This window comes from Pleurodeles waltl, chromosome 9, assembly GCF_031143425.1.
Source record: "Pleurodeles waltl isolate 20211129_DDA chromosome 9, aPleWal1.hap1.20221129, whole genome shotgun sequence".
NCBI classification, from domain to species: Eukaryota; Metazoa; Chordata; class Amphibia; order Caudata; family Salamandridae; genus Pleurodeles; species Pleurodeles waltl.
Window position 1 is genome coordinate 27,005,553 of NC_090448.1, and position 18,936 is coordinate 27,024,488.

At 47.0% G+C, this 18,936-nt stretch overlaps 1 protein-coding gene across 2 annotated transcripts in view; it reads left to right on the forward strand.

Moving 5' to 3' along the window:
* The window catches only part of LOC138258878 (laminin subunit beta-1-like), a 382,113-nt gene that overhangs the window by 266,990 nt on the left and 96,187 nt on the right, over window positions 1–18,936 (forward strand). For both annotated transcript variants that reach the window (XM_069206183.1, XM_069206184.1), the window contains exons 20-21: window positions 3,490–3,633; window positions 18,017–18,248. In XM_069206183.1, the coding sequence (XP_069062284.1) occupies window positions 3,490–3,633; window positions 18,017–18,248 (376 nt within the window). The remainder of the gene's footprint in view (window positions 1–3,489; window positions 3,634–18,016; window positions 18,249–18,936) is intronic.

Genomic DNA, 18,936 nt, shown 5'->3' on the forward strand with positions numbered 1-18,936 from the left:
TCTGTCACGTTTGTGATGGAGTAACCCATCCACCAAGCTCTAAATCAGGCCCTTTGTTTCATTCAGTAACCACAGCCAGAATGGACACGCTGAGAACCATGGGCTAGTGCACCCGCCCATTTCATGCCCACATATGTGACAAGCATGGCAGAATATTGATTATGGAGTCCAATGTGGCATACCTGTCATAATTGTATGTTTTATATATCCTCTGCGTACAAGTTTAGTATGGTCTCTGAGGAGATAAGCTATGTTGTACCACTACACAGGCTGCAACAGCACTGCAAATATCCTGCCTACTTGGGGTCATATTTATACTCTGTTTGCACTGAAAAAGCGTCATTTTTTTACGCTATTTCAGCGCAAACTTAACTCCATATTTATATTTTGATGCTAGACCCGTCTAGTGTCAAAATATTGGAGCTAAGGTAATTTTTTGCCTGTGGAAACTACCTTGTGTCAATGAGATGCAAGGTAGGCCTTCCCAGGCAAAAAATGACTCTAAGGCCCAGGTTATTTATCCTAAAAACCAAAAGTACACAGTTCCAGCCAATAGACTAGTATAAATGTATACAGTAAGTAATAGAGTCTTTGAGTCTGCTCTTATTAGAACAAGAGCCCTCACTCATCAAATGGTGACATGCTTCATCATCGGACTTTTGCTCCTCGTCAGGCCGGCACTGCAATGCCTAACGGGCCCCTCGTGGGGGCTCTTTGCCGAAGATCTTTTGAGTGTAAAGAATGCCAGTAGCTGAGTGCTAGTATGTGGGATTTGTATATGGGTATGTGAAAATAAAAAGGGCTAGAGGTCTGGAAATATCGTATTTAATCAACCCAGACCCCTGTCATGATTAAAAACAGAGTGTGGGTAAGGATTAGAAGTAATGTCTAGTCCACCCTCAGAAACAAAAAAACTGTCTGTCCCTGAATTAGGGTAATGTGGAGAGTTAGAGTACAGAACTAACTATACTTCTATCATCGGGGTCAACATGTTTCTCGCAATAAATGTCTGTTAAGATCGGTGTGATTCGTCAGGACCAAAAAACGTACCTAATCCACATGTTATAACCCAATACGGGATTTCTTCGTACCACAAAAACCTACAAAGAGCAAAAAAACAGACTCAAAATACAAATATAACCATGTGCACAGTGAGCTCATTCCGGTGAGAAACCCTAATGTGCAGTGTTTCACACGGTGAAATATAAATCAAACAGACTCCTCTCAATTCAGAGGATGAATCCTTACCCTCCTTGTATTACAGGATGGGCCCCATCGGGATAGCGATAAGCATCAGTGGTCCAGGCTTGTATAGTCAACTAAGTATAGATATAGATGACATGTCATACATAACAAGTATAAATATCTCAAGGATTATAAATCCATTCAAACTATTCAGGACAAACTTAAATTATGGCTCAAACATGTCCAATAGCAGAAAGTCCTAAGTATGAGGACACAGGTAATCACCATAACTATGTGGAATATTGTGATCAATTCAAATTGTCAAAATAATCTTAAATCACGAGTCAAACATGTCCAAAAAATGTGTATAGTGTAGATAATCGCCAGTCCAATAATGTACATCAATACTATTAATAATAAGGACACAGGGTCATAGTAGTGTCCAATGTTTAATGACAGCTCCCACCAAGGATCAAGAAGGGGCAAAGAAAGTGGTCTACAATATAGATAGTTACTCTTCTGCTCCTTGAAGAAAGGTAACATAGGACTTACCCCGCTGGTGTGGCCACCGGGTGGATAACCTACCCCTGCTCCGCGTCCCAGAAAAAGTGAGACATAGCTGGAGAGGGGTTTATAAATGGTGGTGGGGCATCAAGCTAGAAAGAGGACTGGGGAAAAACGGCGGCCATCTTGAAGGAATTCCCCAAGAGTAAAAGAGTGGCGGCCATTTTGTAATGGGGTTAGGAATAGGAAATAGTGGCGGCCATCTTGAAGGAATTCCCTAACAGTAAAAGAGTGGCGGCCATTTTGTAATGGGGTTAGGAATAGGAAATAGTGGCAGCCATATTGTAGAGATGTTTTTGTAACAAAAAAATGGCAGCCATATTGTAGTGGAATACCAATACAGAGGGTGACCTGTGGTCAAACAAGGGTGGCAACCAATAGCTGTACCCCCAAAATGGTAATCCCAAAGGACTGTCTGTAGAAAGATAATAGAAAATAGAAAATATCCCAATCATACTGAAATGAAAGTTGCCATCAAGGGGGCATAAACAGTGTAGGAGGGTGCACTATGCAACCATTGACGACAGAGGGAGTCATAATAGAATCAGTTGTGGTAACACAATCATAAAATGATGTCGAACCTCAGAAATGGTTCTATATATTCGTAGATCCAAGTATAATGGAGGCTGCCATTAAAAAAAAAAAGAAAAAAAAAAAACTATATATTGATTGTGAAATCTCCATAGTGAAAAGATCGAACCCTGTGACTATCGATTAGTAAATTCCAACCAGGGTATATCATCATTTAGTCCAGTCCGATGTGTTCCTAACCTAAACACCCAGCGTTGTTCTTTCTCAAAGAGTCTCTTGGTACAGTCTCTAGTGTTTGTAATGCGTTCCAATACAACCCATCTCAGGTCGTCAGGTGTATGTTGGAATTCAATGAAATGTTTAGTCTTATTTATCCTCCCATGCAAAAGTGGTGCACGGGAGGGAGGCGGGCCTAAATAATGGCGCTAAGCTTGCTTAACGCCATTATTTAATGCCTGGGTCAGGGCAGGCGTTAGGGGACCTGTGGGCCTTTTTCCATGGTCAGAGACCATGCAAAGAGCCCACAGGTGCCCTTCCCTGGCCCCATCCCAGGTAAGTAGAGGTAAGTAGAGGTGAGTAAATACAAAAAAAATGTAAGTGCTAAAGGGGGGCCTAACTTGGGCCCCCCTACATGGCACAGGGCCAAATGGCCATGCCAGGGGACACAAATCCCCTGACATGGCCATTGGGCTAGGGGGCATGACTCCTGTCTTTACTTAGACAGGAGTCATGTCCATGGGGGTTGTGCACTAAAATTTTCTTGACTCTAACCTGACTAGCGCCATTCTTTGATGCACAACCTCCAGTTTTCCCTATGCCGTCCCCACCCGGTTAGCATCAAATATTTTGACGCGAACTGCGCCTTACCGCCAGCTAACGTCATACCATAAATATGATGCCCGGTCGGTGTCTTGGGATGGCGCTAGCCGGCGGTATACTTTTTGACGCTAAACTACGTTAGCGCAGTTTAGCGTCAAAAAGTATAAATCAGGGCCTTAGTGTACAAAATGGAGTCAGAATCTGCCAACACCAAGCCAAGACTTTACTACACCCTGTGCAATTGTCAGCTATTTATGTATAGGAAGACAAATGTTTGAACACATTTGTGCATGCTCTTTGTAACAGATATTTGTTTGTACATATATGCAGCTAACATAATTTGGTACGTACTGAATACTGAAAATATGTTGTAATGTTGATTTCTTGCAGCATGCCAGTGCGACCTGCAGGGATCCACCAGTGCTGTCTGTGATCGCTTGGGTGGGCAGTGCAAATGTAAACCCAATGTCATTGGACGCCGCTGTGACCAGTGTGCCCCAGGCACCTATGGGTTCGGCCCATTTGGCTGCAGTCGTAAGTGTTGATGTAGTTCACAGAAACATTACAGACCAGTGACCTGTAGATTATAACTGTTATTGATACATAGACTGTAGTAAAGTGTCAACATAGAACCTACAAGTCAAATTGTGAATATCATAAACACAAAATCATTGTTTTTCAATACTTTTTATCGGCATGTCCACTCCCTCAACCTAGCGGTGTAAGCAACCAAAGCCATCAATGTATCCAACCACGCGTAACCCATTCATCTATACACTCACACACCTAAGTATGCGTCACTCCACATCATTGTGCGTGTTAGGCTTGTTATCTGCCACTATATGAGTAACAGACAGAGGGAGGGGGAGTTCCTATTACCCCACTGGATCAGGGACAAGAACAGTACAACAATCAAGATGCCTACAAGCTGTAATCCCGGAAAAAAAGTCGGCCGGGTTGGTGTCTATAAATAGTATGAGTTTTGTTGCGATATACTACTTATTTATCGCCTCTGCAGTTTATGAATTTACTGCCCTAAGGCACTGTTTCCATTGTCCTGAGGAGGCCGGATTTGTTAAGGCGGAAACGCATTGACTGTAACTTCTAAGGAGTGACTGTTGGAATTCCCGAATTGTTGGATTTAATAATCTGTGGACTGTATCGGACAATTTTCCAGAGACCGTTTCCTCTCACTGAGGCTAGATACTTTCCTTGGACAACTGCCACTACCTTTCTTTGTGACTGCTTGCCTCTGGATGGCTAAGCAGCCTATGTCTTATGTACTACAGTGCTCGAACTGAAGTGTTGGCTGATTTCTTTATATGTAGTACTTGTATATAATTAGAGTTTTATTGTTATATATATTTTGTGTATTAGATTTTTGGGTGCACAGGTAATTTGTGGACACTATGATTAAATTGGCTTAATGGAAATAAAGAAAATATTTTTCAGTGAAAAATTGAGGTTTTCGCTTAGATAGTTGGTCATATATCTATTCCTTCTGGATATTTTGATTGTTGTATCTGCCACTATATGGGCATCTCTGATTTTTGTCTGTGTATTTGTACACAGGCCTCTATGTGTTGTCTGACCACCAGACAAATCACTTTACGGTTCTCCTCCCTTCCCAGCTGGGCTCTGTCAAGGAATTTCGCTTAGCTGTCAAACACAGATGGGAATCAGTAAACAAAAACACGACTTCGCTTTTTCTAGTCACAAACCATTGGATTTGAACAAAAGCTTTAACCTTGGCATCCTCAGGCTTAGAGGAAAGTACTTTTGGCCCAACTCCTTCTTTTAACTTCTCATGGCTTGAGAGAAAGGGCCTGAATTAGATCTCGGCAGATGGAATACTCCGCCACAAATATGACGGATATACCGTCTGCCATATTACGATCTCCATAGGCTATAATGGGATCGTAATACGGCGCATAGGATATCCATCACGTTTGTGACAGAGTATTCCCCTCCGCCAAGATCTAAATCAGACCCTTAGTATATGGTGGTATTTAGTGCGTCTGTCAAGGGTGACAGAGGACAGTTCATCGGCCACCCTGACAGACAGAGGACTGTCATATTCAGAGATCATCAGCAGCCCAGCATTGATTTCTGTGTATTCACAGGAGCTGCAGCCGTGAAGGCAATGAAAATGTGGTGCTGGTAACTGTCTTCTAGGCAGCCTCACACCAAACTTTGTTGTTGTTCAAAAGAGGACAGAAGAAAGGACATCACACCAGCTGTACTAAATATAGTGGATGGTCTGATGTGTTAACTCCTAAGACCCATACTAAATCGGCCGTCATAGTAGGTTTTCCAATGGCAGGGCCTACGGCATACAACTGATGTTTCGCCCAACTCAGAATAGACCTTGTGGACAAAGGATTTGGTGGCGGGATATTCTGTTATGTTTGGAACAGAGCACCCAATCTGCCAAACTTTAAATCAGGCCCTAGGTGTCCATATGGTCTGTTTCCTCTTGAGCATTAAAGTGACAGTTACCTGGGCTGCGTCCTTCCTACTGGAAGGCGGAAGGTATTCTCATCATGTCAAGATCCAGGTTGACAGCATACACCCCTCCCGAATCATTTACCCCCACTCTCCCCATTTCCTTCTCCTGAAAAGAAGAATGTACTCTCATCAGGGCAGGATCAGGGCACTAGTGTATGTCCCTCTAGACTTAGGATAAAAATTGTTATGTAGGGCATGAAGACTTCACATCCTACCTAGCCCTTGTGTTAGCTAGTCGAGTACATGTTCTGACCCTCCTGTTTTCCTCTCTCTTTCATTCTTGATTGGCCTGTGGCAGATCAAGGCCAAGCCTATATTAGAGGAAAGGCTCCACCCCCTTCTTTGTGTTCCTTCCCACACGGCGGTCAGCATCTTGAGGTCCATTGTTTTGCCCGCTAAGATCTGAAATCAGGACCCACCGGATAAGTCATCACTTGCAGTGGACCAGGAAAACATTTCGACCCAGGTTTTCTCTCACGTAGATCCTCAATGTGAGGAGAGAGACTAGGATTTAGCCAATGAGAAACCTGGATTTAGTTTGAAACCCATCCACATGCGAACTTTCCCCAAGAAGAAGACCCTCTGCCCAAACGTATTGAGGCACAAAGGCCGGCATTAGTGCCAGACAAGGCACCAAGCTAAGCTGTTTAGATGACTTGACATGCCCCTGGGCATTTCACTTCTCAGGAACCTCCTGCCTCTGCCCGGGATCCCCTGTACCTACTGCCCACTAGCTTTATCCTCCATCTCACTGCCCTTACTCACCGCTCTCTTAGCTGATAGAACCTGTATCTCTACAAGTCAGATAGTACCCAATGAAAGCCCCACTCTTTGATTTTTCTTGATTCACATGTTTTTATTGACTTTCTCTTTGACGTTGCTGTCTACAAATTAGTGTTTTTGTTTTATTTCTTTTGATAAGTTGTTCTTTGCAACCTGTTTTGTTACAAAGTACAGCACTTTACTTCCTTAAGGTCACATTCGGGCTGTAGAAAACTGCAGACATAAAATAATAAATGTACAGTAAAATTGTCCATTAGTTTAGATTGATAACATAATACATGAAAACATGTTGTCTTTGGTGTAGGGAGTGGAAGAGCAACTTTACGACAATCTAAAGTGGGTAGAACATTATTAGGGCTAACTTGCAATGTGGCGTGTCTTTATAGAAGACATTTACTCCACCCTGTTGTCGGCCTTCTTGGATACCGCACCATCACTGACAGGTGTTTGTACTGGGGAAGTTGATACATATGTACGTGTTGGCGTCAGAGCTGTGTTGGGCATGTAGTAGTGTGTCAGAAGAGTTACATTTCTTGTAGAAATGAATGGATACAAATTTTGGGATTTTCAAAACATACATCTGTTCAGGAGGTGTCCAGTGTGGGTCATTTCCCACCACCCATCAGCACAGGAAATGACACCATGGCACCCTGCACTTCACCCCCTCCCAGGACCTACTTAATGACAGCTGCCACATGGACGTGCAGAGGGCACACCACTGGCACGCCATGTGTGACCCAAAGGCAAGCCCGTCGGCGACCGTCCAGGCCTGTACCGCACCCAGCACAAGGAACCCTGGTCCGATCAACGCCTTCACCCCCACCCTACACCAAGCTCTCATCACCAGCAGACCGCACTGGGGAAACACTCTCTATGCCAGAATCTCCAAACAATGCCTTCACAGCCTCCAGATCATCCAGAACTCCGCTGCAAGACTCATACTCGACCTCCCATACCTCACTCACATCACACCACACCTCAGGATGCATCACAGGATCCCCATTCACAAGTGTAGTCAATTCAGATTTCTCACGCACACATACAAAGCCCTACACAACACAGGACCAGAATAGCTGAACAGCCTCATTCACTTTCACAAAACCACCAGACAAGTATGCTGTGCATCACTCTCATTTGCACACACTCCCCACATCCACAAAATCAAAACTGGAGGTCGCTTATTCTCCCACATTGCATTCAAGATATGGAATGAACTCCCTCAACACAAAAGAGCGTCCTCCTCACTTCCTGAGTTCAACAAGCAGCTGAAGACCACATAACTACACCGATGCCCACACGCCAGGATACCCTCTCAGCTGATTAGTGTGCTATGCAAATCAATAAAACATAACACTGAGTGATAGGGTGAGACCTGAGGAAAGAGAGTCAGTCATGCTTGTAGATCACCTGTCAGTTTCAGTGAGTGAGACTGAGGAGCCCTGACTGATAGAGCTGTAGTGAAACTCTCAGGGCAGGGCGTTGGATGCTAAATATGAGAAACGCAACAGTTTGGAAGGTGAAATTCTTAATGATGGATAGAGAGGTGGCTGTGAGAGTCACCCTTGTAAGCTCGTGGAAATCAGTGCTCAGAGAAGGAAAGATGAGGATCGCTTTTGCAGATGGTTTGAAGTGTAATGTAGATTATGTATTGGCGGAAATGAAAAGCCTACGTACTGAAGATAGCTAATCAGACTGTGTACCAGTGTGTCTGTTTCCATCACTTTTATTGTGCCCTGTCTTTACTGTTTATATCGTTTTTTTATTGTGCCTTGTTCTTATTGTGTCTGTTTCGCTGTATTTCTCTGCCCATTTTGTGCCTTTTTACCCTGCTGCTGCGTCCCTGCGGCCCCGCCCCCCTCGTGCCCCCATTCGCTTTCCTCTCCCACCTCCCAGCTGCTCCTCCCTACAACCTCCCCCTCTTAATGGCGGTCTATGTGCGACCGCGCCGCTGGTGCACCAGAGGCGCACCAGAGGCAAGCCGGTCTGTGCCCGTCTGCGGCCGTCCACGCCTGGACCACGCCCAGCACCAGTCCCCCTGGCCCCTCTAGCCAAGACCCCCACAGACAACACTACTCCTCACATACACTCCACTCCCTCAACCCAGCACCACGCCCGCCTCCACCCAAACCAGCCCCACACACACACTGGTTCCCTTCACCTGCTACGCCTGCCTATTCTCCTGCTCTACCTCTCACACCCGCCAACACCCACACGCCCCACACCAACCCGAGCACCCCCAACACCAAACACTACAACCTCAACGCAACTAACTCCCGCACAGCCACCGCACCCACCAATCGTCCCCACCACAAACAAACCCATAACCTGAACACACCCCACGTCAACACCACCACGACCCACAGCGACACCACGAGCACTCACTCCAACACAATCGCTCGACACAACAACACCCCACACAACCATCTCAACTGCTTGCTCCTAAACACCCGCTCCCTACACAAACATGCCATTGAACTCTGGGACCTCTTCACATCACACTCACCTGACATCGTCTTCCTCACGGAAACCTGGACAAACCACTCATCGGAGCCCAACATAGCTACAGCCACCCCTGAGGGCTACAAACTCCAACACAAAGACCGCCTTAACAAACCAGGAGGTGGCATCGCAATCCTGCACAAAGACACCATCAAGGTCACAACCAACACCCACGACACCCTCAACAACGCAGAACACATGCACTTCCTAATCCACATGAACAACAACAACACCCTCAGAGGTACACTCGTATACAGACCCCCAGGGCCACACCTCCCCTTCAGTGACACCTTCGCTGACACCATCAGCCCGCACGCCCTCATCTCCACAGACTACATCCTCCTCAGCGATTTCAACTTACACCTGGAGAACCGCCACGACCACAACTTCCTCCTAGACGACCTCACCAACCTCGGACTCAAGCAGCTGGTCACAGCACCCACTCACTCAGCAGGACACACACTTGATGCAATCTTCACTTCGAGCCAACACATAACCTACACCCACACCACCGAACTCCACTGGACCGACCACCACTGCGTCCACTTCTCCTTCGCCAAACCCCCCACATACCACCACCAACCCACCACCCCCTACCACATGTGGGACAAGATCCCCACAAAACGCCTGAACTCCCAACTGGCACGGAACCCCCCCCAACACCAACGACCCCAACACTGCGGCACATAACCTCACAAAATGGATCACCACCTGCGCAGATTCACTTGCCCCCCTCAGAAAAAACATTACCATCCGCAACATCAAGAACGCCCCATGGTTCACTGTTGAACTCCAAGATTCCAAGCACAAATGCTGCAAAGTGGAGAAAGCCTAGCGACAAGAACCCTCCACCACAAACTTCTCCACCCTCAAAACCTCCACTCCCAACCACCACCAACTCATACACACCACCAAAAGAGCACACTACAAGGAACGCATAGACAACAACTCCCAAAACAGCAAAGAACTCTTTACCGTCATCAAAGAGCTCTCCAAACCCAATCCAGCAACCTAGGCCCCATGCACACACAAACCCTCTGCAACTCCCTCTCAAACCACTTAACAAAGCAAAATCCTGGACATACACAACAGCTTCATACCACATACACCCACCACACACACCTCCCACCCGTCCAAGACAGACCGCCTTCACACCCCCCACAGCCTACTCACCACCTGGGCCCCAACCACCAACGAAGAAACTGAAAAAACAATGAATTCCATCCACTCTAGATCACCCTCCGACCCCTGCCCCCATCGGATCTACAACAAAGCCAGCCCAACCATCGCCCCAAACTTCGAGACATAATCAACAGCTCATTCGCCGTCGCCGCCACCTTCCCGGACCCCTGGAAGTACGCGGAAGTCACTGCACTCCTAAAAAAAAACAAAGCCGACCCAGGCGACCTCTCCAACTACCGCCCCATCTCTCTCCTCCCTTTCCCCGCCAAGGTTGCTGAGAAACTAGTGAACGCCCGTCTATCCCACTTCCTCTAGGAAAACCAAACACTCTACCCCTCCCAATCTGGGTTCCGCAAGAACCATAGTACGGAAACCGCCCTCATCGCATGCACTGACGACATCAGAACCAAAGTCGACAAGGGCGAGACCGTCGCACTCATACTCCTGGACCTCTCCGCAGCCTTTGACACTGTCTGCCACCAAACACTTCGTACACGCCTCCACAACTCTGGGATTTGACCCAAAGCCCTAGACTTGCTCACCTCCTTCCTCACCGATAGAACCCAAAAAGTCCGCCTCCCACTCTTCCAATCCACTGCCACCAAAATCATCTGTGGAGTCCCCCAAGGATCCTCCCTCCGCCCCACACTCTTCAACATTTACATGATCCCACTAGCCAACATCCTCCAACCACACGGAATCACCATCCTCTCCTACGCAGACAACACCCAACTCATCTTCTCCCTCACCCGCAACCCTACTACCGCCAAAACCAACCTCTACGCTGCACTCCTTGACACCTCCGCCTGGATGACAACTAACCACCTCAAACTCAACTCCAACAAAACCGAGATCATCATTTTCGGCCCCCACAATACCATATGGGACACCTCCTGGTGGCCCACCGCCCTATGCCCCGCACCTACCCCTGCAAACCACGCACGCAACCTTGGCATCATCCTGGACCCCTCCCTCTCAATGACCCAGCAAATCAATGCAGTCTCCTCCTCCTGTTTCAACACACTCGCATGCTGAAAAAAACCTTCAAATGGATTCCCACAGAGACCAAAAAGACCATCACGCACGCACTCATCAGCAGCAGGCTAGACTACGGTAACGCCCTCTACGCCGGCACCACACTCAAACTAAAGCGCAAACTCCAGAGAATCCAGAACACAGCAGCGCGCCTCATCATGGACCTCCCCCGCCATGAACACATATCACCACACCTCAAATCCCTTCACTGGCTCCCCATAGACAAAAGGATCACCTTCAAAATCCTCATCTACGCACACAAATCCCTCCACAACACCAGCCCAACCTACCTCAACGAAAGAGTAAACTTCCACACTCCCACCCGCCACCTTCGATCAGCCGACCTCACACTCGTCACAGTCCCCCGCATCCAACACACCACCACAGGAGGCAGATCCTTCTCCTATTTCGCCCCCAAGGCCTGGAACTCCCTCCCCACCAACCTCTGCAAGACCCAAGACCTCCTGCTCTTCAGAAAAAACTTCAAGACATGGCTATTCGAACAGTGATCTTCCCCCCCCACCAGCGCCTTGAGACCCTCACGGGTGAGTAGTGCGCTATATACATTTTTTTAAATGATTGATTGATTGATTGGCCACTAGAGGGAGCTGAAGCATAAACAATATGTGGCACCGGTTTAATCTTGTTTGTCTTCCTTCACCGGGAGATAATGAGGTGCAGATTTGTTTATGTTCATATTTGAAGTTGTAGTTCAGGTATTGCGGGGTAGAAATAGTGGCGTAATGAAACTTGAGAGACCCCTCCCCCCTGCAAAGGACTGCAAGGGGGGCCCCCTCCCCCCTGGACCAGGAGCGGCTCACGGGTTGTGGAAGGGGGCGGGGCGCGCGCAGGGAGGGGTTAGGGTGGAGGTGGTAATGAACTTTAAAATAAATTAAATTTAAAAAAAAAAACACTTCCCTTTTCAATGCCATCCCCTGCCGCGCTCCTCTTCCCTGCTGGCTGGCTGCACGCAGGCACAGGATCCCAGCCTGCCCTCTGGCCAATCCTGACGCTGCTCAAAGCAACGTCAGGATTGGCTGGGAGCCTGTGCAGGCTCTCTGCAGCCCGGCAACTGTGTTGCTGGGCTGCAGAGAGCACACTGCACGTGTAAGTTTGGCCGGCCCGAGACAGCCGGCCAAACATACATGCGCTCTGAGGGGGAGTGCTGAGCACTCCCCCTCAGTGCACGTCACAGCCTGTGGCTCCACCCCTTTAAAAGAAAGGGATAATAAACAAAGGAGATAAGGCAAAGTTTTTTTTATCCTTTTCTTTTAAAGGATTTGCAGCTGCTGGCGGGGAGGGCGACGCTCCCCCGCCCTTAAGTAGGAGCCACCCCTGCCCTGGACCCAGTCAGGGGCCTGCAGACTGTGCACAGAGTACTGTGCTGAGGGAGCCTATGGAGTTTGGGCCCCCCTCCCCGTACCGCTGGGGCTGCAGGAGTCTTTGTTACGCCACTGGGAATAAACGGAGCTCTGTATTGGCACTAGTCTGAGCTCAGAAGTTGCTGTTTCTTCTGAGAAGAAGTAAGAACCATGCAGGGAAGCTGAGCGGGAGAGGTTGCAGTGAGCTTGGTGAGGGGTCTGGAGGAGTCCAGGACACACATGGAGCCTTGACCGGACCGACTGTCAACTACTGGACGCAATGGTCGGTCCTCCTTCTCTCATCAGGGCTGCCACACATAGGATGGCTCCTTCCTGTAGCCACTTCGTCGAGTGACCCTTCTGGGTGTCTCTTGGAAGGGGTCTCTCTCTGGAGAGACACTGAATGGAGGGAAAAGCAAGGCAGCATAAAAAGTCTCCAGGCAGGCAGGAGAATCCAAGGAGAAAGTAGAGGAGGAACCTGGCACCCACAAAACCCCGGACTGGAGTAGATGAAAACTGGATTCAGCTGGAGCAGGATCCCAAGAGACACAGCTAAAGGAGCTCCCTGAATAGAACCATGGTCTGCGGGCAGGAGAAATAGAAAAAACAAGGAGCAAGCATAGCCTGGAGGGGAAAACGTCATCAAAGTTACCAGGGTATTTGCAGACCAATGGCTGAAGGATCCTGCTATTTACATAGGGAGAAACAGGAAACGAAGACTGAGAAGAAGCAGGAAGTGATCCACCATGATGGATAGGAATACCCATGTACAAGGTATTTGCAGGTGAGACCATATTGGATTGGAAAAGACGCATTGTGACTCTTCCTGTTTCATGGACGGTGCAAACAGAAAATGGAGCCAAGTTGTGTACATGTGTGGACCCAGAATCCCCAAATGAAGTTTGCAGTGTTAGGGAGCGAGTGGATAGAAGTGATTTGCCCTCACACAGCCTTATAAAAAAAATAGGGTGAGTGAGAAGGACCAATAGCATTCACAGTCTTGGCCATGCACTAGAAAGAAAAATAGGTAATCAATTCAACTGTTGTTATGCAGTCCGTAGACCCGCAGGCAAGACCAAAACCTGCAAACGCCTCCACCCCCAGGAGAACTGCAACACCCTGAGACAGATGCTCCTGCGATTTAGGAGCTGGCCTGCACCCCCACCTACTGAGTGGTGCAACTCTGGCTAATTGAGATAATGATCAGATAGTTAGGAATTAAATGTGGTTGTATGGGTGATCACAGCTGTGTTGGTGGGATGCTCGGTGGGCCTCGATTGTTATTGAAAGCAGGTGAAATGTGTCTGGTGCTTATCAACTTTTGGAGGACATATTTGAAAAGACTGTGTGGCTTTGATTCCACCCAGAACTCCAAGGTCTGTCCCTGCAACCATTTGAGTAGAAAACCTTCCAAAAATGATGAAACAGCATCCAGCTTCCAGGTCATCACCCTCAGTAGGTTTGGAGTTCAGAGAGAGCCAACAGTGTGTTTCTGGCACAGAACTATCACCCGTGCCTCCGGAGGTTAGTAATCACTTTAGGGATTGTATTTGTCACTTATGCTGATGACTCTCAACTTTTTTGGAAGATCCTGTCTTCCTCCCTAGAGAAGTGCACAGATACTTTCATGTTGTCGTTGAGTGATAGATCAGTTCAAATTGTTAGAAAGTGAGCTTTACTAAAGCAGGTGTGTGCAGGCCTGTGTGGATGGCTGTATATTTGTTTTCTGTGTGCCTGTGCGATTGTATGTATGTTGACCTTTCAGCATGGGAGCTAAATACTTTCCTGTGTGTGCATTTTGGTGAATGCCTGTTGTTGTCTCTGTGCAAAGATTTATGTGTGCTGCATGTGTACCTTCATGTATGTCATTTGGCATCTATGCATGGTTGCATGTAGCCCTGCTGCCCTATGTGCACAGGTATGTGCATGTGTGTTGCTTTCTATGTGCCCCAATGCATGTATGTTTCTTCACGGTGCATTATATGTCTTCTATGTAACTGAATTGATGTTGCAGTGTGTGCTTGGATGTCGGTATTGTTGTTGGTCTCTGTGTGCATGGGCACCTGTATATATGTGCCTGTGTGTACGTCAGTCTGTGCTCCGAATGGCCTGTATCCATGTTGCTGTGTACATAGGTGTCTGAGCGTGAGATAGTCTCTCTGCTCCTCGGTGCCTGCACGTGTTGTCCCTGCACATGCTGTGTTTGTATTAATATTGCAGTTTGTGTACTGCTGTCTCTATGCGTGTTGTCCTGTGTGTATGGAACTTTTTGTTGCATTGTTCTGTTCCTCTGTGGTGCATGATTTAGATTGTGCGGGTACTACATGAAACATAAAGCTATTAGTTGTGCCAGTGCTTATTGATACATGCTGTATGTAACACTTGTGCTGTGTGCTATAAACCCAAGTATCTAAAGTGAGAGAGCTTCCCAACATGACCACTAGATGTCTCCCCTTTACAAGCAATGTTTAATATTTAGAGCGTTCCTTAGAGCTTGAGCAGGGGGCAAAATTCTGCAAGTCGGCCTGTTTATGATTGATTATAGAGGCTTATTACACAACCAGCTTAGAGTTGCCACCTGGCCGGTACAAAAATAAGCCAAAAATCACCTGAACCCGAGGTATTTTTAGCTTTTATCTCTACGAACTTCAAACAGCAAATATATATAGAAAACCCTTTTAAATCTGTTCTAGAGCAGTGTTAACGACCCCTGACTAATAATGAAAATAAACCAAAGTAGAAAAGTCATGTTACAAATAATTACATTTGATCCTTGTCCGGTCCTTTGCAGACTCGTAAAAAACAACAACAAATGACCGGTATTTTTCTCTTGCAAAGGTGGCAGCTGTAAACCAGTTACCCAGAAGCGTTTCTTGCTAACGCCAGTGCTGTTGCTGTAAAGCAGTGCGCCCCTTTACTTTAAAGAGGGGAGCCAGGGAAGAGAGACACACGGTTCTCCCCCTCAATCCTGAGTCATTAAAAGACGCCACCCATACTCACCCCAGAATGCTGCGGCGTTTGATGACGTCAGCTTGGGGTTTGAGATATTTTGTGACATCATTCACGGGATGACACCTGATTCTGATGGTTGTGTGAAAGAGAGTTCTTCAAACTGATCTTTTCTTGAGCTTGTGGGCGTGCGCCTCTTGCCTTGATCTTGAGAACGAGGCTGTGTGTAATCTGGTGTGTACCCACAATGCAGCAGAGCGCCAAGGCAGACTGGTCTACGGGCGAGGCTGGTAAAACATTGTGGCCACTGTGGCCACCTGCCTTATGTCTCTACCACAGATGGCCACAAGAGGGCACTCAGTTGCAGCAAATTACCTCCAACATTGCCTTTTGCTAGGGCAACTGGAGCACTAAAACGTACTTTTATTGGCAGTCCTAAAATCCTTGCGCTAGAACGGCCTTCAGGGAAACAAGGCGAGCTCCTGACAGTCCACCAGCATCATCAGACAGTATTTAAAGCGCTAACAGCACCGTGCTACCCAAACTCAGATCCACTCACCTTGAGCCTTTGATGAGCCACTAACTGTAGAATGTTCTAAATTAAAAAGGGATAAACAGAACCTCAAACATTACAAAGTTGGGGCTCCGGGCTTATACCACATCAGTCATTATAACCCCGGAGCTACTCCATTGTCTTCAGTGGAGCTCTCAACACTCCAGTGTTCTAATTAATTGTCTTCAATGGAGCTCTCAGCAATCCAATGTTCTAATCCATTGTCTTCAATGGAGCTCTCAGCATTCCAATGTTCTAATTAATTGTCTTCAATGGAGCTCTCAGCAATCTAACGTTTTAATCCATTGCCTTCAATGGAACTCTCAACATTCCAATGTTCTAATTCATTGTCTTCCATGGAGCTCAAAACATTCCAATTTTCTAATCTTCATTTAGATGCAGTAAGGTGGTAGAAATGACATTCGTACGGAACGCCTACTTGTAACATGGGAAAATCTCCTCACAGCTCTTCTGGCCTGCAGGTGGCAGTGGCCTGTCAGGCAATCTCACAGTCACAGCGTAAACCCAGTGCTTAATTTGTGCTTGTTGTTTCTGGTGCTGAGCACCAGCACTTATTTTTGAGGGCCGGGGCTTATTCTTCTGCCTTAAGCATTTGCTGAGAGCAAAAGGCACATATGGGATTGACGGAGTAAGGGAAAAACGGAAAAGCGTCACGAAGGGAGAAAGTAGGAAGCTGCAGGAGTTGGCTGAAGGGGCAGGGAGTGGCTATTAATGGATTAAAGAGGCCCGAGATGGCTTCAGGATTATGCCACCTCGGTATTCTGTGTTTGCACATTTAATTGCAGCAGTCGCGTGTTTAAGAGGAGGGCTTTGGGCACCGCCACCTTTTTATTTACAAATTAAGCACTGCCTAAACCTGTCTGACTCTCAGTTTGACAGATTGTTAAAGAGGCTTTCCATCAGAAAGAAAGAATAACAGTTTTTATTATTGACTCCAACAATTACTATTAGCACCAATTACCATTAGCTACCCGGCCAATCAGAATACTCTCTTTGCAGGCTATATTGAACTTGCATGCCTGAAAAGGGAGCATTCTGTGGCTGGCAGTGCCCAGCACCCATCCCGTGTGAGACGGGTCTGGTGGCTTCGTGGACTAATGCATCCACTAAGACTAATGCACAAAGTGAGGAAGCAAGCAGAGGAAATGGTGTTGATCTGTGATTTCATGGTGAGCTTGTTGCCAATGACGATTTCAAGGTTTCTGGCATGATCGGTGGGAGTGGGTGCAGGTCCTAGGCCTGATAGCCAGCAGGATTTGTTTCTTGTGTTGCTGCTTTTGCTGAAGTTTGGCCTCATGGTCACAGGTTCAGATCCCAACAGGTCCACTTATCCTTCTGAGGTCGATAAAATGAGTACCATTGAGTTGGATAACAACAAACATCTGTTATATAGTGCCAAGATACCCTTCTGAGTGAATGTGCGCTTTTCAAATACAAGTTTTGTGTGCTGGTGGCAAATATGGAGCACTGAAGGAACACAAGCAGCATCTTCCCTGAATGTTTGGGTAAAAACACAGCACTATTCGCCCTCAGCGCTCCCTCAGCTGCTCCTGAAGAGCAGCTCGTTCACGGATGGCTGCCTAGGATCCTCACCTAGCATTGGTGAGGAGAAGCCCAATCTGCCATAGAAAAGTACAGAAACATCAATAAAGCGTTTCTACTTTTCTTTCACTGATTGGACTTCTCTCAGCAAAAGTAAGTGGCAGAGCAAGAGGGCTCCGAGAGTAATTAACAGCTGTGATTGCTTGCAGGTGTGGGCAATATCACAAAAATACAAAGTCCCATATTTATAGTTTTTTAGCACCGCATTTGTGTCATTTTTTGACGCAAAAGTTGCACAAACCTACACAATATAATTGTATTTTGTGAGTGTGCGCCGCTTTTGTGTCAAAAAATGACGCAAACGCGGCACTAAAAAAGTATAAATATGGGTCTAAGAATTCTAGAATGTTCCTTTGATCAATGATGTCTGCTTGGGTTTTAAGACAGATTGTGACATAATTTATGCTTCTGCTTGTACCTGCAGAGTGCAACTGCCACCCCCAGGGATCAGCCTCCAAATTCTGCAACCCTTCTACCGGCCAGTGCCCGTGCCAGCATAGCGCCACTGGCCGCCAGTGCGACCAGTGCCTGCCGGGGCAATGGGGCTTCCCACACTGCCGACCATGCCAATGCAACGGGCACTCTGAGGTGTGCGAGCGGAGGACTGGAGCCTGCATTGGCTGTCGAGACTACACGACAGGCCGTCACTGCGAAAAGTGAGTGTTGTGTAAGCTTCTAAGATTGTGCTGTGGGTTCATGAATATAAACTGCAGGTAATATGGCCAAATTATGGCAGGGTCTAAACAACGTTTTCTCCTTCGGCGGTCGGTGAACAATGTATTATTGTGTACTGCAATAGCACGTCATAACTCGACAAGACAACACAGTGGGATGTGTGCACTCTGTCTGTGGTGGGTGTAATGCGGGGGAAGGGTTCACACTTATGGCCAGATTCACAAACTACTTTTTTTTTGTGAGTATAATATTACTACAGTTGTTCTACTTACTACAAAATACATTTCGCACACCTGCGAGTTTAAATCTCCACCTCCCACCTCTCCTGTCTCTGCTATTGGGAGATCCTAAGACATGAAAGTTTAACACTTAGTAATAAATGTGGGAGGGACCAGTGGGAGTGGTTGGGAAAAGAGTGACACTTACTACTAAATGGGAGGGGTTTATGGAGGAGTAAAAGGGGTTTATGGAGGAGTAAGGATGGGTTTACGGAGGGATATGCACCACCACCAAAAGAGCAAGCCCATTGCTATTCACAAGCTGCACCTCTAAAGTTACTACAGACAAAGTGACCCAAAACAGGGGTAAATGTACTTCAGCTCAGATGTGTGGAGTATAGCACCACACATGGCCAACCACAGGTACTGCAACACCCTCCCATAGAAACTA